Genomic DNA, 17,749 nt, shown 5'->3' with positions numbered 1-17,749 from the left:
TGAGCTCAGCTCTGGTAGCCTTTAGTTGCTACCTTCATCCTGAGGACACAGGGGCCTTGCTCCTGAACTTCTGAATAACAAATATCCTGGCAAATCAATCCTCTCAGATGCCCTAAGGCCTCACCAGCTTACCAGGTCAGAAACAGAAGTCATCATGTTCCCCTGGCAGACTCATGGGAGGAAGGGAGTGGTCAGTAGCTTCAAACTCTATAGGATTTAGAATCAGAATAGACTGCTTGGGCCGAATCCCTTGTCTCACCATTCAGAGAAAAATCCCCTCTCTCCAGGTATCCAGGCAAATCCCCTGGTACTCCTTCACCCTTCTCCCCATTCTTCAGTCATTGAGGCTGCGATTCTGCCTCCTCAGAGTCTTTCCTGCCCCATGGCCACAACCCTCATTCAGGCTCTTCTTCCTTGCCTCCCTATCACAGCAGCCTCCCAGCTGCTAGTTTGGCCTTCTTCTCCTCTTTAGCCTGCTCACACTGCAGCCTGAGACATTCCTCTAAAACATTCATCTAAAGGCTTCTCTTTCTCAACTGAGATCCTTCAGTGGCGCCACTGCCTTAACGTCATGGAGGACAGGTCTGTGTGTGTTGTTCCATCCTTCTTCCTTGGCTTTGTTACTCATAGTTTAGATTCTAGCCAACCCCAATCACCCACACTACCCAGAGTGCACTAGGCTCCAGCCAACCCCAATCACCCACATCACCCAGAGTGCACTAGGCTCCAGCTAACACCAATCACCCGCACTACCCAGAGTGCACTAGGCTCTTCCAGGATCTGAGCACCCACTGCAGATAGCAAACACCAATTCTCCCTGACCCCAAAGAACTCACAGCTCAGGAGTCTCCTCTGGTGCCCACCGTCCTAGCAGGGTGTGTCCCTGTCTCTTCACTCACTAAACTCTGAGTGAGCCTCTATGTCCTCAACACTCAACAATGGCGAGGGTTTAGTACGTAATCAAGGAACCAACTGTCCATCCCCTGGCACCGGACAGGTCCTCACGTGTTCATGGAGCAAATAAGCAAAGGAGAAAATTGTGCTTCCATGCAGGTCATGAAAAACTAAAACTTAAACTCTTTGTAGCAGAGCCTATCTGGCAGGATGCACTGATTTGAGAAACAGTTATTGACAACAAACTTTCATGGCTCTGCACCATTTGAGTTATATTTCTCTCTGTGCTCTCAGCCAAGAGTCTGTCTTTTCACTAACAGCAAGTCTTGGCAAACCAGTCATGTTTGCTTCCCACCAGATACATCTGGATGTTTTCAAGAAGCCTAATGTTTTTTGTTTTTTTTTTGTTTTTTGTTTTTGTTATTTTTTTTTTTACTTGTTTTCAAGGTGACTGATTTATTTCCTCTTTTAATTTGCTTTTAAGAACACAAAACAAAACAAATTCAGCCCAATATTGCTCTCTTACATTCCTGAACACTCTTTTCTGGTCGACTCAGCTTTTAGCTTCAGGTCCCATCCTGTCTGTCCAGGTGTGAAAAAAAAAAAAACAACTCCCAGGGAGTGTAATAGGATTCCAGCTAGCAAACATGTGGTAAGAGAGGCGAATGGAGCAAGCAGGAAAGGATTTCCCAGCAGGGGCCAGCAAGGGCAAGGTCCTTGACGTGAGGGCAGGGTCTGGAACCCTGGGGAGAGGGAAGCTGTTAACCATTAATCTTACCCTATCAGAGCATCTTTTCCCAGCTCACCTTTGTAGAGCTGCACTGGTGCAGCAGCCACACAGTGAGGAAGGATGGAAGTCCAACAACTCTAGTTACTTGTGTGAACTTGAGACCGGCACATCTAGGAGGGGGTAAGAGGAAGGACCCTGGGTTTCACTGCCCCTGCTCCCACCCCAAGAAATCTTCAACATTGAGGAAGCCTAAAGGCTAAGCTAAGAATTCAAAAGTCATAGAATTCTAAAACTGGAAGTTATATTGGAGCTCAATAGTTTTCCATGTGTTTTGTTTTCCATTTGTTTTCTCCATGAGTTATTCCAGGAAGGGATCGCACAGCTACACAAAACATGGTTTAAAATCTCATCCCCTTACTTTATAGAGATGGAGACACAAGCTCAGAGAGATCTCACAATCTGTCACGGTCACTGTCAGTCAACTGTGGAGTCTGCAGTCCAGCTCAGATCTCCTGATTTCCAGATCTTTTCAGTTCCTCTTTTAGAGTACTGAACAGCTTTGTTTCAAATGAAGCACAGACACACTACTAACATTCCAGTCTGGAAAAAACCTAGTCCGTAAGGTTTTGATGCACAGTTTAAGAACAACCTCCCCTGTAGGGAAAAGCATCCAAATACTCTAATTTTAAAATGCCCAGATATCTCTGAATATTTGCTACTATTTTCCTCTGATTTGGACATAGATCTGCCTTCACCAAATTCAAAACGCCAAAAGATATGTGCACTGGAAAGCTTATCTGTACAATTAGGCAACAGTTACATGTTTTCTTGCACAGACTTCTGGACAGAAGACTAGGCAGATGGGTCTCAGTGATGCCACTGGCCGCTTATTCTTTCTGTCCTCATATTTCCATTTTCATATGCAGGTGAGATGACATATCCTTACATGCCCTAGAGACATTTGCATTTATTCCAGAGAAATGTCTATAGAAAGAAAAGTCCAGATTTTGGCTAACATACAGGTAGAGATAGAGAGAAAGGCCTGAGCACAGTTTTATTTGAAGGACTGGCACAACTTTGAGAAAAATCAGTCTTCAGTGGCATGTCGTGGCTCCCTGCTGGATGGCTCACCCCTCCAGGCTCAGACCCATGACCAGTGCCCCTGCCTAACTGGCCACTGCAGCATCCTCGCCTTCCCAGGGCTGGAGCTGCCTCACCAGACACTTCTATTCTTACTTACCCCGCAGTGAGGCCAGAGGCTCTGACTGCTCAGAGGTGGGACAGAGCAGACTGTAGGGTACAGAGCAAATGCCATTACTTTTTGCTTAGAAATTTATTCCTTTGCTTTTCGCAGTTTGCCTACAGGGTTAGTATCGTGTTTCCAGTGAAGAAAATGACCAAAAAAAAAAAAAAAAAGATTTGTTGGCCGGGTACGGTGGCTCATGCCTGTAATCCCAGCACTTTGGGAGGCCGAGACAGGTGGATCACGAGGTCAGGAGATCGAGACCATCCTGGCTAACACGGTGAAACCCCGTCTCTACTAAAAGTACAAAAAACTAGCCGGGCGAGGTGGCGGGTGCCTGTAGTCCCAGCTACTCGGGAGGCTGAGGCAGGAGAATGGCGTGAACCCGGGAGGCGGAGCTTGCAGTGAGCTGAGATCCGGCCACTGCACTCCAGCCTGGGCGACAGAGCGAGACTCCGTCTCAAAAAAAAAAAAAAAAAAAGTTCGTCAAAGGCCTTAGGTAAACTCTGACTCATTTCCTTGGTGGAAAAAGCCTTGTGAATGGAGTTGGTCCTACCGGGAGAAGGTCTTTTTGCCCTGAGAACTTGCGGCTACTGGGAAGGCCCACGTATCTGAAGATGGGGAAACGGGGTGGAGAGAAAGAGATGACTGAGCACATATTCATGTGAAACTTTCCCTTCAACAAAACTCAGAGCAAATGTTTGCTCCCCAGAAGCCCACAAAGTAGCTGAAGCCATTTCTAGTTGACATCGGCAATCTCCATTCTCTTCATTCCACGCTTCGACAACCCACTCCATGGAGCCATTTGGTTCAGTCCTTTTATTTTTTTTAAACATATATAGCATAGTGCTGACGCTTAACGATCCTGTTGACTGAAATATGGTGCAAGCAATATTAGTTCAGGGAAAGCATAAAAATACATGGGATAGTGAGAAAGAAAGAGCCAGCCAACACCAGCACATTAGAAATGACTCAATCTCTTTTGTAAGTGTCTAAACCCATTAGCGTCATGTGAGAAAGGGACCAGCACCCCGCCCAGAGCAAACTCAAACTCTGAGTCTATTACCAGTTAAGTCAAGACTTGGTTTCTACTTTTGCAAAGTAATCAGTAACTGAGTCGCTGTGAAATTTCTGGTTGCTCCTTGATCTTGTGTAACAGTTATCCAATTATTTAGGCTGTCTAGGTTTAAGGAGGGTTATTATAATAAGAACATCTTTGAGAGACTTTTCAAGAAAATCGCTCATTGTTAGGGAAAAAAAAAAAAAAAAACCTTTCATTTACCCACAGTAACTAAGGTTTGGTCTCTCAGCAAAAGTTATTGTTCATGATTTCAAACTGGGAAAGTGTAGTTGGGGGAGACAGTTATAAGTGGAGAGGGAAAAGGCAGAGATCAAGTTAGAAGAGACATTTTAAAACAGTATTTTTTATCAAAAAAAATTCTCTCTCACAGGACTTACTACATCCAACATCAAATCAACTTAAAAAAACCATCATCTCTCATGGCTCCATGTGAAGAAAGCACATTCTTCACAGTGCTATATTACCTTGTCTGTGATATTATGGATCCTGGCTAGGAAAAGGATGCATACCACAACAAATCGCGTCCGCCTGTGCTGAGAAGTGCCCATTTCTTTAGGCTGAAAATAAGACTGTATTTTCATAAACAAATAGGAAAATGTGATCTATTGCTTCTTTTCTTGGTCCATGCCCTTTGCCTTGCTAAGTCAGTTTTTTGACTGCCTCTGTGTGTGTGTGTGTGTGTCCAGAGGCCACTGATCCAGCCCAAATGTATTTAGAAATGAGTTCAGAGTCTCACAAACGTCTTAAAGGCCACTACTGTGCCTGGGAAATCCACTGAGCTTGGCTTGTTCTCTCTTGCTCTTGCCAACGTGCACTCTGCTTCCGTGCAAACACTCCTTAGGAAGATGCCAGTAATCTCTATTTTATGTACTAATTACACAACCACATCTCCCTTTGGCGACTTAAGGGAAGCAAACGTAAAGTGTAGAGTATTTAACTGGAATGTACTTTAGAAAAACTCCAAAGCAGAAAAAAAACCTTCAGCAGCCTTGCACAAAACTTCCACAAGTCAGCAGCATTTCTCAAAATGAAGAGTCCACCCTTACGGCAAGCCATACAAGCATCTAAAACTGCAAAAATCATTACTTTCCCTACTTACATTGCCAAGCACCTGCAAGACTAAAAAAAGAATGCTATCCAGTCCTGTTCTGAGAAAGCACAGGCCTTTCCAGCAGATGCATTAAGTGAGATAAAAACCTTATGGTTGGAGGAAGAAAAGAAGTTGGGGCCATTACAAATGTAATTTCCAAATAATCAATGCTTTATTTAAAACTTTAAAAATCAAAGTTTTAAACTTCCCTTTAGAGTCAAGAAGTACTTCAACCCTGTGACCTGGCTTATCAATAATGTTCTTCAAGCAAAACAAATTACCAAACATTACCTAGGCATAAATACTACTGTGTGTAAAATGCTAGCAAGTACATTAATTTGGATATTCAGTGACTCCGCTTTATTGACTCAGCTTTATTGACTGGGAGTTCCTGTCTTAACTTCTTGCCACCAGCCTCTGCCTTCTCCCAAGACTGCCACATGTGAAGAGACATGAGTCATCCCAACCATATCCTACCCCAATCCCACCTGCCCTTTATGACTATTTCCTTGTTAAATTCTAATTCTCCCTTTATTTCCTTCTGATTATTCTCTCTGAAGCTTTGCTCTTTTGCCATCTCTTAACCAACTCTCCCAAATTATCATTGTTTAAATATTATCTCAATAAACTCCGAGTCATCATTCACAGCCCTTTGGTTTAGTTTAGTTTAGTTGTGTAACCCCAAATACTTTATTAGGTCTAACAGTGGGTCAATTACTTGTTGATACTTGGGACATTTTCACTGCAATGGCATTTGTCATGATGTTTATTTAATTTGTGGTCCCAATCCAAGAAAACATGACCATTTATTTATGCCCTGCTTTATTGCAGGAAAAAACCTAAGGCTGCTTATATTAACAAGATACACACAAAATAACACAAATATGGAGAAAGAAAAAAATGGGACAAAGCAGAAATTAAAGTAGGGAAGTTAAGATGAAACTAGGAGAGAGGCCAGAATTTAAAGCCTGTGTTATCAGGCCCGCACACAAATATGTACATCAGTGGTTGAAAAATTATGGCCCACTGGCCAAATTTGGCCCACCATCTGCTTCTATAAATAAAGTTTTATTAGAACACAGCCACACCTGCTCATTTACATATTCTTTATGGCTGCTTTCAGGCTACAACGGCAGAGTTGAGTAGCTGTGACAGAGACCATATGGCGTGCAAAGCCTGAAAAATTTCCCACATGGAAAAAGTTTGCTAACCCCTGGGTAATATGACTCTGTGCCTAGGAGATTGGAGCAAAGCAATCTCCTAGGGTAAGTACATTCTTTGTATGGTTCTGAAGTGGAAGAGAGCTTTCTGCTATAAAGAGCTCACTATGTAATCTAGTGAAAACACATCTTCAACATAGTATTTTGTAGTAAATATAGCAATTGGCTTCAGAGGACAATGGCATGATGTCACAGTGCAAGTCAGTAAAACAATTCTATGAATATGTGAGGTGGAAACCTGGTCTGGCTTCATTCATGGATAGTCTCTCCAGATGGCAAATGCCAGCTACACAGGTAGCCCTTCCCTACCCTCCTTCCTTGCCACTAGCAGACATGGTTAATGGATCAAGATGTTCTCTTCTGCTGAGCCCCGAAGTCATCTTAGAAGTCTTCTCCCCGTTCTCTGGCAGCTTCAGCCAGTCATTAGTAGTTGGCATGCAAGATAAAACCAATACACCATATTTGCGGTAAGGCAATTTTCCATGAACACTCTCTTGCCTGGGGGTGGCAAGACTGAGGTTACCCTCTCTGCAGAGCTCCTGAAACACAGCTATTCTGTTTTGTCCCAGCGCAGAGCTGTCCCCTTTGATGGTCATCCATGTGAGAGGACTGGATTGCCTTCCCCCTGTGAGAATGGAAGCCTGGCAAGGACGGCTGCCTGGAGCAACGCTCCCAGCACACCTGCACACATGTGGGCCAAGGCACTGCCTGAGGGCAGGACCAGGAGGCTTCTGCAGAAAAGTGCTTAGACCTGTCCCTCTGCACAGACTGACAGGGGTCAGGGCCATAGACAATGGCACAGGCATTTTGCCTGGGGAGATTCAAGCCCAATACTCACATTATTTATTCAAAGAAACAAAGTCCCCAACCACCATCACCCAGGCCCAGTCATCTTGTCATTCATATCTTCCTAAAGAACTTCCCAAGAGACAAGAGTTCGAAGATAAATGCAAGTAAACTGGAAAAGGTGATTTTTAAGAAACTACAATTCAGTTAAAGGTTGATGACAAAACAGCCAGCTATGAATCAGAAGAATATACCGGTAGCCTTTTTCTGTGTCTGCTCCTTCCTGTGACAATAAAACTATGTCCTGAATTGATTATATTTCTAGTGGAACAAAATTTTAGCTATCTAAAAGAAGTATTTAAAATGCAAATTTAAAAGAATTAGAATTATTCTTATTTTGTCATACTAGAAATTGCTACTTAATCTATATCTGACTCTTATGCATGTTGTCAAAGAAAAAGAAAAAGACAAAATATATGGCAAACCTTACAGTATTCCCAACAGATCTTTCCACAAAGTGACTAAAAGCATAAAGCCAGCAAATAAGTAAAATATCCACGCCTAAGACTCTTCTTCTCCTTATGGGTTTGTGGTTGTGCTCTAGCAAACACCACCTACAAATAAGTGAAACCTGACTATACTCAGCAGAGTTAATACAGCCAACAAACAAGACAGATCAATGAAAGAAATGCCTCATCCTCCTAAAAAGACCAAAACTACCAAATTTTGCCATTTACTTTTCTAGTGCCAATGCTTAGGTTTCAGTTCCAGACCACTTAAGGTCACATCTGTGGACATGAGAACGTGGAAAATTTGGATTCTGTACGGATACCCAATTATGCACCAGATAGAAGCATATAGAATATCAATGCAGAAAATTCTGGAGAAAAGCCAAAGCCTCTCCATATCAGGAAAGAACCGATCGCCACTTCTCCAAGCAATTATGCAACCTCCCATGTCCTTTGATGTGCACTGAGCCCAAGCTGGAGATCAGGATTGAGTGAAACATTTCATGGCATCACCTGAAAAGCCTCTTTCACAACACTTGAGGCCTTTAGTGTTTGTGTCTCCACAAAACTGCCGTCCCAAACGAGCAGCATGCATAGTATCTTCCCCAGAACCTCCCAGGCAATCATACGTTTGCTAAATTCTTTCAGGACTAGTCGTGAAGGCTCCTACTTACGTAATGCATACAAGGTGAGAATTATTCCAGCCAGGCAAAATCCTTCAAAGAACCTGAGTGTGCTGAACATTGTCACATTCACTGACAGTGCCACAGTCAGTCCAAAGATCAGAATGAAGATGATGGAAAACAGCAGCACAGGCCGCCGGCCGACCCTGCATATGGAGAGGGAAGAAGTTAGGGATCATTGTGAAATAAGACAGTGATGCCAGACACTGAAGCCCAGTGTCCAGCAGGTACTCAATATGTGCTGAATGAGTGCTGGGCAAAAAGTCCTGTGCCATCTATACCCACTTCACCAGATCCTAGACTACCAGGGGTAGAAAGGGAGATTTAGCCCAACTCCCTAATTCTCGAGCTAAGGGAGCAGGGATCAACCAACTACAGAGTAAGAGAATTCACTCTTGAGCCCAATTCCTGTTGCTGAGTCTATTTCTGAGTGTATAGTGATATAATTCAAGGCAAGAGGAACAAAATTAATAACTTTCCGGCCGGGCGCGGTGGCTCAAGCCTGTAATCCCAGCACTTTGAGAGGCCGAGACGGGCGGATCACAAGGTCAGGAGATCAAGACCATCCTGGCTAACACGGTGAAACCCTGTCTCTACTAAAACTACAAAAAACTAGCCGGGCGAGGTGGCGGCGCCTGTAGTTCCAGCTACTCGGGAGGCTGAGGCAGGAGAATGGCGTGAGCCCGGGAAGCGGAGCTTGCAGTGAGCTGAGATCCGGCCACTGCACTCCAGCCTGGGCGACAGAGCGAGACTCCGTCACCAAAAAAAAAAAAAGATTAAAAAAAAAATAACTTTCCAAACAGGAACCTTGATACACCCAGCATAAAAAGTCTTGAGAAATCGTTGACCTTTGGGATTGGATCAAAAGTCAACATGGTCACCAAGCAAAGCGGCTTTGTTTCCTCTCCCCAGGTTGTTAACTAAGTCAGATACCTGATCCTACACACAGCCTATCCGAGCCACGGCCAAGCCATCTGCCAATTTGTTTCAGCTACAAGACGAGAAGTAATTTTTAAGGGATCACACGCTAAGGTAAGATAGCGTGAACTTTAAATGCCTAGTGACCTGATAGTGAGCTGACAGTGCAGTCCCTTGGCTGGACTGAGGGGCAGGGAGTCCAGGCTGTGATGGTTCTCTGGAAAGGGCCACAGATACCCTCAATTCGTGAGTCCTGGAGCTGACCAGTTTCAGATCAGTGACCACTAGGGGGCGATGTGCTTCTAGAGTGCCTGGGAGGACAGCAGAGGGTGGTCCACAAGAATGGGAAAGTCACCAGTTCCTGTGGGCCCAGGCTAACTTTCCATCTTTCCTTCATTAACCGATTAGAAATAAAGTGGCAACAATAACTCTCCATCAAACACGATTGGCTTGGTCTAAAGGATAACTCAGAGAAATGGAGGCAGAGTGGATGCTATTTGCCAGGAGAAAAAAGGGGGAAAAATCCAGCCCTAGTGTCCCCAATACCACAAACGGTAGCTGAGGGGTTCGAACTGTCCTAGATGTGTTTATTACAAGGCATCTACATGCAAGGAAAATGTCCAGAAAAGACAAATATACAGAAACAGAAAGTAGATTTGTGGTTGTCCAGGACTGGGGGGGGTGATGTTTCTATCATCCTTTGAAGGGATGGGAATGTGTTACATTCAGAGTGTGGTGATGGCTGTACCACTCTGCAAATATACTAAAACTCATTCAGTTGTGCACTTAAAATGGGTGGGTTTTATGGGATGCAAATTATATGTCAATAAAACTGTTAAAAAAAAAAAAAAAGGTAAGGAATGGCCTTACCCTATAGAGATAGATGTAATTTTAAGAAAATACAGGGAAAGGAACAACAGGATGAAATTACACTCAGAACTTTTAGTTCTAACCATTCCCATCGGTCACTTTGGTTTACTGAAACAAGGCCAAGGCTAGGAGCTCAACGTAAGTTAATCTCACCTAGAGATTTTAGCCATGACTTTCCCTTGTCCAGTGCTGGGGTCAGGAAGCCCTTACCAGGAAAGACTGTGAGCTGATTTCGTCCAAATCTAACTCATTTACAAAAATAAACTTAAAATACAGCTTTAGTCATTCTCCTAATATGAAGAAAAATGGACTAACTCTAACATCTTGCATTACCCTTGACTTCCCTGGTCTACGAAATGGGGATAAGCATCCCACATTGTGGAGTGTTGAGATCCTTCACTGGGGGGTTGATGGGCACAGATGCAATGCCTGGCACAAAATAAATAATGAAATGCTTTAGTGCTCACTCCTCCCTGCATTTCTATATCCCTGATGCCTACCAAACAATGTTTGCTGTGTTCTGATATTTTAGAAAAGATGTTTGATTTTTTAAGCATGTAGCAACCATTCTAAGTCCCTGCTCCCAAAAAATGGTTGCTAAAATCAACAAGTAAAACTTATCAAGGTCTACACGGCAAACACGGTCTTTGAAGCCAGGGCGTGCTGGTTCTGAATCCAGGATCAGTACTTTTGAACTATGTGATCTGGAATAAGGCCGGGCTTGTTCAAATGAGCCTGGAGTTCCCTTTGGTAAGGGCCAATAAATGTCTACTTCATAATGTTGTCGACAGGAGTGGATATGAACAAATGCCTCAGCAAGCATTCAACACATGTTAGTTATAAGTATGGACAGTTTTCTTAGAAACTGGCTCCCAGGGCAGAACCCTCTCGGAGAGGACTGATAAAGCCACAGTCCTTGTCTGTAATGCAGAGGACTTTGTCACTTAGGATCTGTGGTGGGCAGAACAATGGTCCCCAAATCTGTCCATGTCCTAATCCTCAGAACCTGTGAGTATTTTACCTTTCATGGCAAAAGGAATTCTGAAGATGAGATTAAGCTTAAGGACCCTGAGATGAGGTGACTTTCCAGGTAGGTCCAATCTAATGACAAGGAAAACCTCCCCTGGCTCCAGGGGACCAGACAGGTAGTGGTGTGAGAAGGACTTGACTTGACATTGCTGGCTCTGAAGATGGAGAATGGGGCCAGGAGCCATGGAATGCAGGTGGCCTTTAGAAGCTAGAAAAAGCAGGGAAGCAGATGGTCTCCTAGATCTTGTAAAAAGGAAAGCGGCCCTGCTGACACCCTGACTTTAGACCAGTCAGACCTTTGTTGGACTTGTGAACTGCAGAACTGTAAGATCATTCATTTGGGTTGTGGAAGCCGCCAAGCATGTAGTGATTTGTAACAGTAGCCATAGAGAACTGACACAGGGTCTCAACAGGGAACAGAGGTCCCACTCAAATGAAGTGACTGGAGCAGATTTTAATAAAGGGATTATTTACAGAAGAGTGAACAAGCTGAGAGGGAACCCACAAGAGATGGTGTTGGACCTGGTGGCCCTCAGCAGCCGGGAGTAGGGGAAGGATGGTCCTGGCCCCTGAGAGAAAGAGGTGCTGTGTGGAGGTCATGGACAGGAGGTGGCTGGCCCCTCCAGCCTGGCAGAGAGCAAGCTGGGCATAAAAGTGCCTGACCTCACTCTCCTCTCCCCTGAGGATCTACAGCTGGTGCTCCCCACTGGCCACTCTCAGGAGCTGGCAGGCAAGGGGTCCTCTGGGGAAGCTCACACTGGCCAGCATCCCAGGGTGGGCTGGGGAAGGAGGCAGAGGGGCTGCTGCAGTGACAAACACAGCAAAGAAGGGAGCACATCCCTGGGGCCACTGGCCATCGGCCCTCCTACCCACCTGAGCTAGCAGATTCTATACCAATACCCCGTGAACATCCCCAGACAAAACTTGGTGTCAGAAACAGTAACTTTTTAAATGAAGAAGTGTATTACTTAAATGTTACTAAATGCTGACTGCAGCCCCAGGAAGCATATTGTATGACTTGATCCACTTCCCCTGCAGCCATGAAACAGGGCCCACAGCCGAGAGGTCTGGAGTTCCCTTTAAATGGGTTTATTTCCTTTTAAGCAAGGCTCAGGCAGGGAGTAAAATGCCAGAAAACGGGGTTGGAAAATACCAAGCTTTCAAACTGAAAGGGAAGCCCACTCAAAGTGTTCAAAAACTACCACTCAGGCAGCCTGCCCCTGATTCCCAGGGCACCCCCTCAATCTTGCCCATCTGAGGAGGACCCTCAGAAAAGCAATGGCAGAGAAACAGTTTGCGATGTTAGACTTCTGGTTACTCTAAGAGCAAGACCCACACTCTTTTTGTCCTCAGGCCTGGTGTGTGATCAGGGAGGCCACACCACACGTGTGTACAAGAAGAAAGTCAAGAAAACAACCTTGAAACAATTTAAACTATTACAGACTGGTTCATCCATAAAAGTCGATTTTTACTTTTCTATTAAATCATTTATTGAATAAAGACACTAAAACCCCAGTCAAGTCTGCATTTTTTTGGAAAGACAGTGACATGGATTATATTAGTATATTTTTCTAACCTATTTCAATGTAGATTTCTGGGAAACGGTATATTTTAGACCAATATACCTCACACTAGAAACCTATGAACTCAAGTATTTGGTTTAAAAAATAAACCCTGTGTTGCCTCTACCAAAGAAAGCCCCTAAGGGGTTCCCTGCATAGGTCTCCAGAGGTCACTGACTGCTTCTCTGTTGCTGTCCACAGAGAACGTGTCCATGAGAAGCACTTGCAAATGATGATGAGGCAGATGTCAAACACACAGGAAATCACATTACATGTCAGCTCAAGGAACTCCCAAATAGACGCTAGGTTTTGGAAGAAATTTTCCACATGTGTAATGTGACCCTCTACTGCTGTCCACCCAGGCACTTGCCTTGGCCAGCATTCTCAGTTAACTGAGGTGCAGAGGTCACAGAACCTATAGAATTTGTTCCATATCACTCTGGGCCCTTATTTCATCAAGGCCAAGAAGTCCCAATTCACATGCACACACACACACAAAAGAATCCTTTAAAGATAAAAAGATAAAAGAATGTAAGCTGGGGAGACAGTTACACTACGCCTCTCTCCTGAGCAATCCCGCTACTTGAAAAACCTGTCAACATTGTGCAATTGTCTCCCTGCTTAGACACATCACCGCTGCTGCCCCTGTGACCACAGAATGCCTTAAATAAACGCGCTGCAGTACCCTGGTGGAGGGGCAGGCTCTGAGGACACGTGGCTGAGTTTCAAGTCCTGGCCCTCCAGCTTAAAGCTGAGTGAACTTGGAGATTTGACTTACACTTCCGTGCTTTTCCAACTGTAAAATACAGGTAGTAATAGCATCTCCTATTAGGGGTGTTGTAAGGAGATGTTAATGTATGGAACTACTTAACACAGTGCCTGCTACATGGTAATCTTTCAGCTGCTAATGTTATCATTATTACTGTCTCTGCTACCAGCTTTACCTGCAGACCTCTGTCCTACCAACCTCATCCCTTCATCCTGAACTGCTTGCCTTGCTCCGGGTACCCGGACTTCCTCTCCTACCCACATAAAGCATATGCGTTCTCACCTCTGGCCACCACCCTCCCCTGCCCACAGAGCCCATGTGTGTTACTCAAATGGTCTTTATCACTCAAGGTGCAGCTCCCCGCAGACCCCACAGAGGCATCTCCTGGCCAAGCCAAGGACTGTCCCTCTCTAAAATCTGTATGACATTCAGAGGTGCTAATCAGCACTGCCTGACTCATTCAGCTTGCATGGGGGAAGGGTCTTTAGCTCCCCATCCCCTACTTTTTAATGCATCTTCTGCATCCACCCCTTAGTGCATCCACCCCCTGGAGCCCTGCACATAAGTCTTCAAGCTCTAACTAAACATCAAAGGTTAGAGGTAGATGGGGCTGCAGGCTGGTTTTGCTAGATTCTAGAAGCTAGAGAATTGCTTTGAATTTAAATTCACACTTCCAAATGATCTGCTACATGCATGGGCCATTTCTCTGAGCTCTGCATTCTCCACATGGCAGCTTTGGTCTTCTGCTCTGGCACTGGGAAAAGACAGCCACGGTAAGCTAACACTGACTACTTTTCTTTAGCCAGCAAAGGCGTGCTGTGGCCTCCAAAGGTTCGTGCGGCGGGCACGTTGGTACTCACCAGTCAGCAATGCATCCAGTTATTAGGTAGCCAAAGATTAATCCAACCAGTAAGGAGAACTTAGCGATATGGACCTTCCAGGCATTATCACACACAAGATCCCACTAGAGAAGGGCAAATAGAAAATAAATCAGAGAGAAACATACACAGAGCTCGTCGTACTCAATTACAAGGGCAATATAATAACCCTTAGGGACCATGGCACCGTTGCCAGTACTGTGCCACATACGCCATTCAGAGTCTCTTCCACATTTTTGAAAATCCAATGAGACATATAATTTGCCCACAAAAGGAAATGGAACATTTTAGTCTGGGACAGATTATAAGTCTGCACAGAATGATGCAGGAAGTCTGGGGATACGTGTTCTTCTGTCCCAACCAACACGGGAAATGTAAACTGAGGCAGAGGTGGGCAGTGACGGAGACCAGGCATCCCTGAAGACCCAGTGGTCCCTCACCATGAAGAGCTGCTCCGAGTGCCCAGGGGCTGGGAGACCCTGACAACTTTCTGCATGGGCATGGTGATGACATGAGGAGGTTAAAAGTAACTTTTCATCCCAAAACATTCCCCAAACTTTATGAGGAGTCTTAAAAATAAGGCGAGCATTAGTAGTGATTGTTGAAATATGAACTTTAATTACATGTAATTAAATGTAAATATGAAATATAAACATTCTATTTTACCCTTGGAAATGTCCCTTGCGTTTTCCTATTTCCCCTCTAAAGCCATCTGCTCTACTTGGCGAGAAAGTTGGTCAAATAGTAAATACAACATTCAGACTATTGTACTGTTTGACAAGAAAAATACAAAAAATATTCTCATTTTTCTTTTCTCCACTTGCAGAATCAGGAGAGAAACCCCTGTTTGTTCCCTCTAAGTGATGCGTGTCCAAGTGTGGACTCAAATCCACATGCAGCTTGCATCTGGGCCAGAGGGGCAAATAAGCAGGGTCTCCGCTGGCCAGGTCATGGAGACGCAGAGCTGGGGGTCTAGATGCCCTGCTTCTGCTGCAAAGAAGTGGACAAAGTTTCCGGTTCTGGACTCGCAACTCCAGGTCAGTGGAGACAGGGGTGGGGTGGTGCGGGGAAGCAGCTGAAGAAATGCATGCTAGTGCATTTGGGAATGCCAGAGCGGGAGGTGTTCTAGGAGCAGAGGCAGGATTGGAGGGGAGTGGGCGCATGGAAGGTGGTGGGCTGACCCCTGATCCTAGTTCTGTCTTCTTAGATGTCGCCCCTGGCCCCTTGTCTCTATGCACCCCAGACTGCAGCACAGAGGATCCTTAGAGAGCACTATAAGCTCAGGCCCTGCCCCATGTTTCCAAACTTTCAGAGCCTTATCGAGGCCCCTGAGGCCACAGCTGTGGTTCTCAGCTTCCCTAAAATTCAGGAAAAGCCACGCTCTGTGTCAGTGGATGCAAGGAAAGGTGCCTGGCGGGGATAAGTAGAAAAGCACTGTCTGTCACAATGTCCCCACTTCTGCCCTGGACTCCTTGGGACGCACACTGGCTCGCCAATGCCCCTGACACAGGTATGGCTTTCCAGAGACTTGAGGAGGGTGACTTCTTTTTCTACCCCATCTGCTTCCAGAGTGATTTGCAATGCCAGGCCCAGGAAGAAAGGGAAGATGGGAATGTAAGCACAGACTGCACGAGGGCCTCGTCAATAAAAGACGGCTGGGAATTTGCTGTTGTCAGGGTTTATTCATGAATTTGGGGAGCAGGGCGCTGCTGGTTGCACAGATTCTTATTAAGAATTCAGACACACGAGCTTCTTACAGGGTTAACTTCCTTCCATGATTGCTCCAGTGGGCCTCAAACTGCACTCCAGGGACCAGCAGCATTAGCACCACCTGGGGACTAGTTAGGAAAGGCAAGTTCTTGGGCCCCCTCCCAGGCCCACTGGATGAAAACTCCTGCAGGTCAGCACAGCAGTGTGGTTCAGCAAGCCTGCCCCGCGACTCAGAACTACTGGCCGACGCTGCCCTGCCATTTTGAAGACAATGAATGCGCTTCACTGTCTTGGGCTGGGGTTCAAACAACTCCCAAGAGCAGGGAGAAGCGAAAACACTGTGGGAACCACGCAAAAGACTGACTGCTGCTGCTCGGCCCTGCAAATGCAGGGTTGTACAGCTAGGTGATGAGTTAAGTGGGCTTTTGCAGGCAAGCCTGGAAAAAGAACATCCACATATGTATGCTGTTTCTAGGAAAAAATGTACTTTTGATAATAAAAACCTTTCACCACGCAACCTATTTCTAACTTCAGGAATGCAGGTTCTGCCTTAAAATGTGAGTGACGGCTTCATAAATCACGGTGGCCGCACATTCTGTTTTTCCAGCTTGGTTTACACACTCTGGCAGGGGAGGTGCTCAGAGCACCTGTAACCACTCATCTCCCAGTTGCATCATGTCTTTGGGAGCCTCGGCTGAGCACAGTCTCAGTAGGAGAGGAACACGTCCCGACCCCAGGTTGCTGCCAGGAAGAAGGGTACCAGCTGCCGTCTCAATGGCAGGGAGTCATTTGAAATGCTTTCAAGTCTCCACCAAGACTTCCCATTGATGAGTTTACTTGAGGTTAAAGGATGCAAATGAGTATATTATGCTTCTGTGAGATGGCCAGGAAGCAGAAGAAATTTTAATAAAGCATTCAGGGGACTGGAGGAAATTGCCAATACTGTTGTGAGTTCAGCCACCTGAGCAATGACCAGACCTGGCCTCTGCAGCCACGACCCCATTAAGGTGCTAGCTAATAAGATGTTCAGTGGTCAGCCCTATCCATTAACAGTGCCACAGTGGAAAACGAAGACAGTGGAGGGAGACTGGGCCACTCACACGGCTGGTAGGGAGAGGAAGCGTGGTTAAAAGTATGGCTGGCTCCACAGTTCCCAGCCTGTGTGCTTGCCCCTGGGGAGGGGAGCAGGAAACCCAGGGCGAGGCAGTCACCTGCTGCCTTAAACCCTCCTGAACTAGGCACAAGAATAGACAGCATATCTGAAGCAACAAGTAAACCAACTGGATTCCCAGGCCCAGTAAGTTTACCATAATAAGGGTTACTCATGCCTGGGGATCCGCCTGCAACGCCACCCTTGCCATCCTGGAGCCACCGCCGTTTAGCAGGGTAGGGTGGGGCTGGGGGAACCCATGGCGCCAACACCCTTGTTTGACTTCTACTTCTGGTATTGACAAAAATGTACCGGGAAAAGAAAATGTGTTCAGACACAGTATAATCTCCTAAAGAATTTCAGAAGTATGAGGAAGCTTTGAGGTCACCTGGCTCTTGAAATTTGTTCACATTGCTCTAGATAAGATATGGCAACTGGTCATTTCACTGACCAGTTGGGTAAGCAATGTTTAAAGCAATTTATAGGCCGGGCGCGGTGGCTCAAGCCTGTAATCCCAGCACTTTGGGAGGCCCATCCTGGCTAACACAGTGAAACCCCGTCTCTACTAAAAATTACAAAAAACTAGCCGGACGAGGTGGTGGGCGCCTGTAGTCCCAGCTACTCGGG

At 45.6% G+C, this 17,749-nt stretch overlaps 1 protein-coding gene and 1 long non-coding RNA gene across 3 annotated transcripts in view; one reads left to right on the top strand and one right to left on the bottom strand.

Annotated features, from left to right (window-relative positions):
* SLC22A23 (solute carrier family 22 member 23) overlaps positions 1–17,749 on the bottom strand; it is a 191,505-nt gene that overhangs the window by 136,993 nt on the left and 36,763 nt on the right. For both annotated transcript variants that reach the window (XM_017850292.1, XM_017850293.1), the window contains exons 2-3: positions 14,245–14,348; positions 8,228–8,382 (exon numbers count right to left, since the gene is read on the bottom strand). In XM_017850292.1, the coding sequence (XP_017705781.1) occupies positions 8,228–8,382; positions 14,245–14,348 (259 nt within the window). The remainder of the gene's footprint in view (positions 1–8,227; positions 8,383–14,244; positions 14,349–17,749) is intronic.
* On the top strand, positions 9,192–16,370 carry LOC108514225 (uncharacterized). The gene is made up of 3 exons (XR_001881158.1): positions 9,192–9,268; positions 15,089–15,299; positions 15,832–16,370. It is a non-coding gene; the product is annotated as an uncharacterized LOC108514225 (long non-coding RNA).

The sequence above is a fragment of the Rhinopithecus bieti genome, unplaced genomic scaffold (genome assembly GCF_001698545.2).
Source record: "Rhinopithecus bieti isolate Rb0 unplaced genomic scaffold, ASM169854v2 scaffold_32012, whole genome shotgun sequence".
Taxonomy (NCBI): domain Eukaryota; kingdom Metazoa; phylum Chordata; class Mammalia; order Primates; family Cercopithecidae; genus Rhinopithecus; species Rhinopithecus bieti.
The sequence above is the reverse complement of the archived record's forward strand: the minus strand, read 5'-3'. Positions and strand labels throughout refer to the sequence as shown.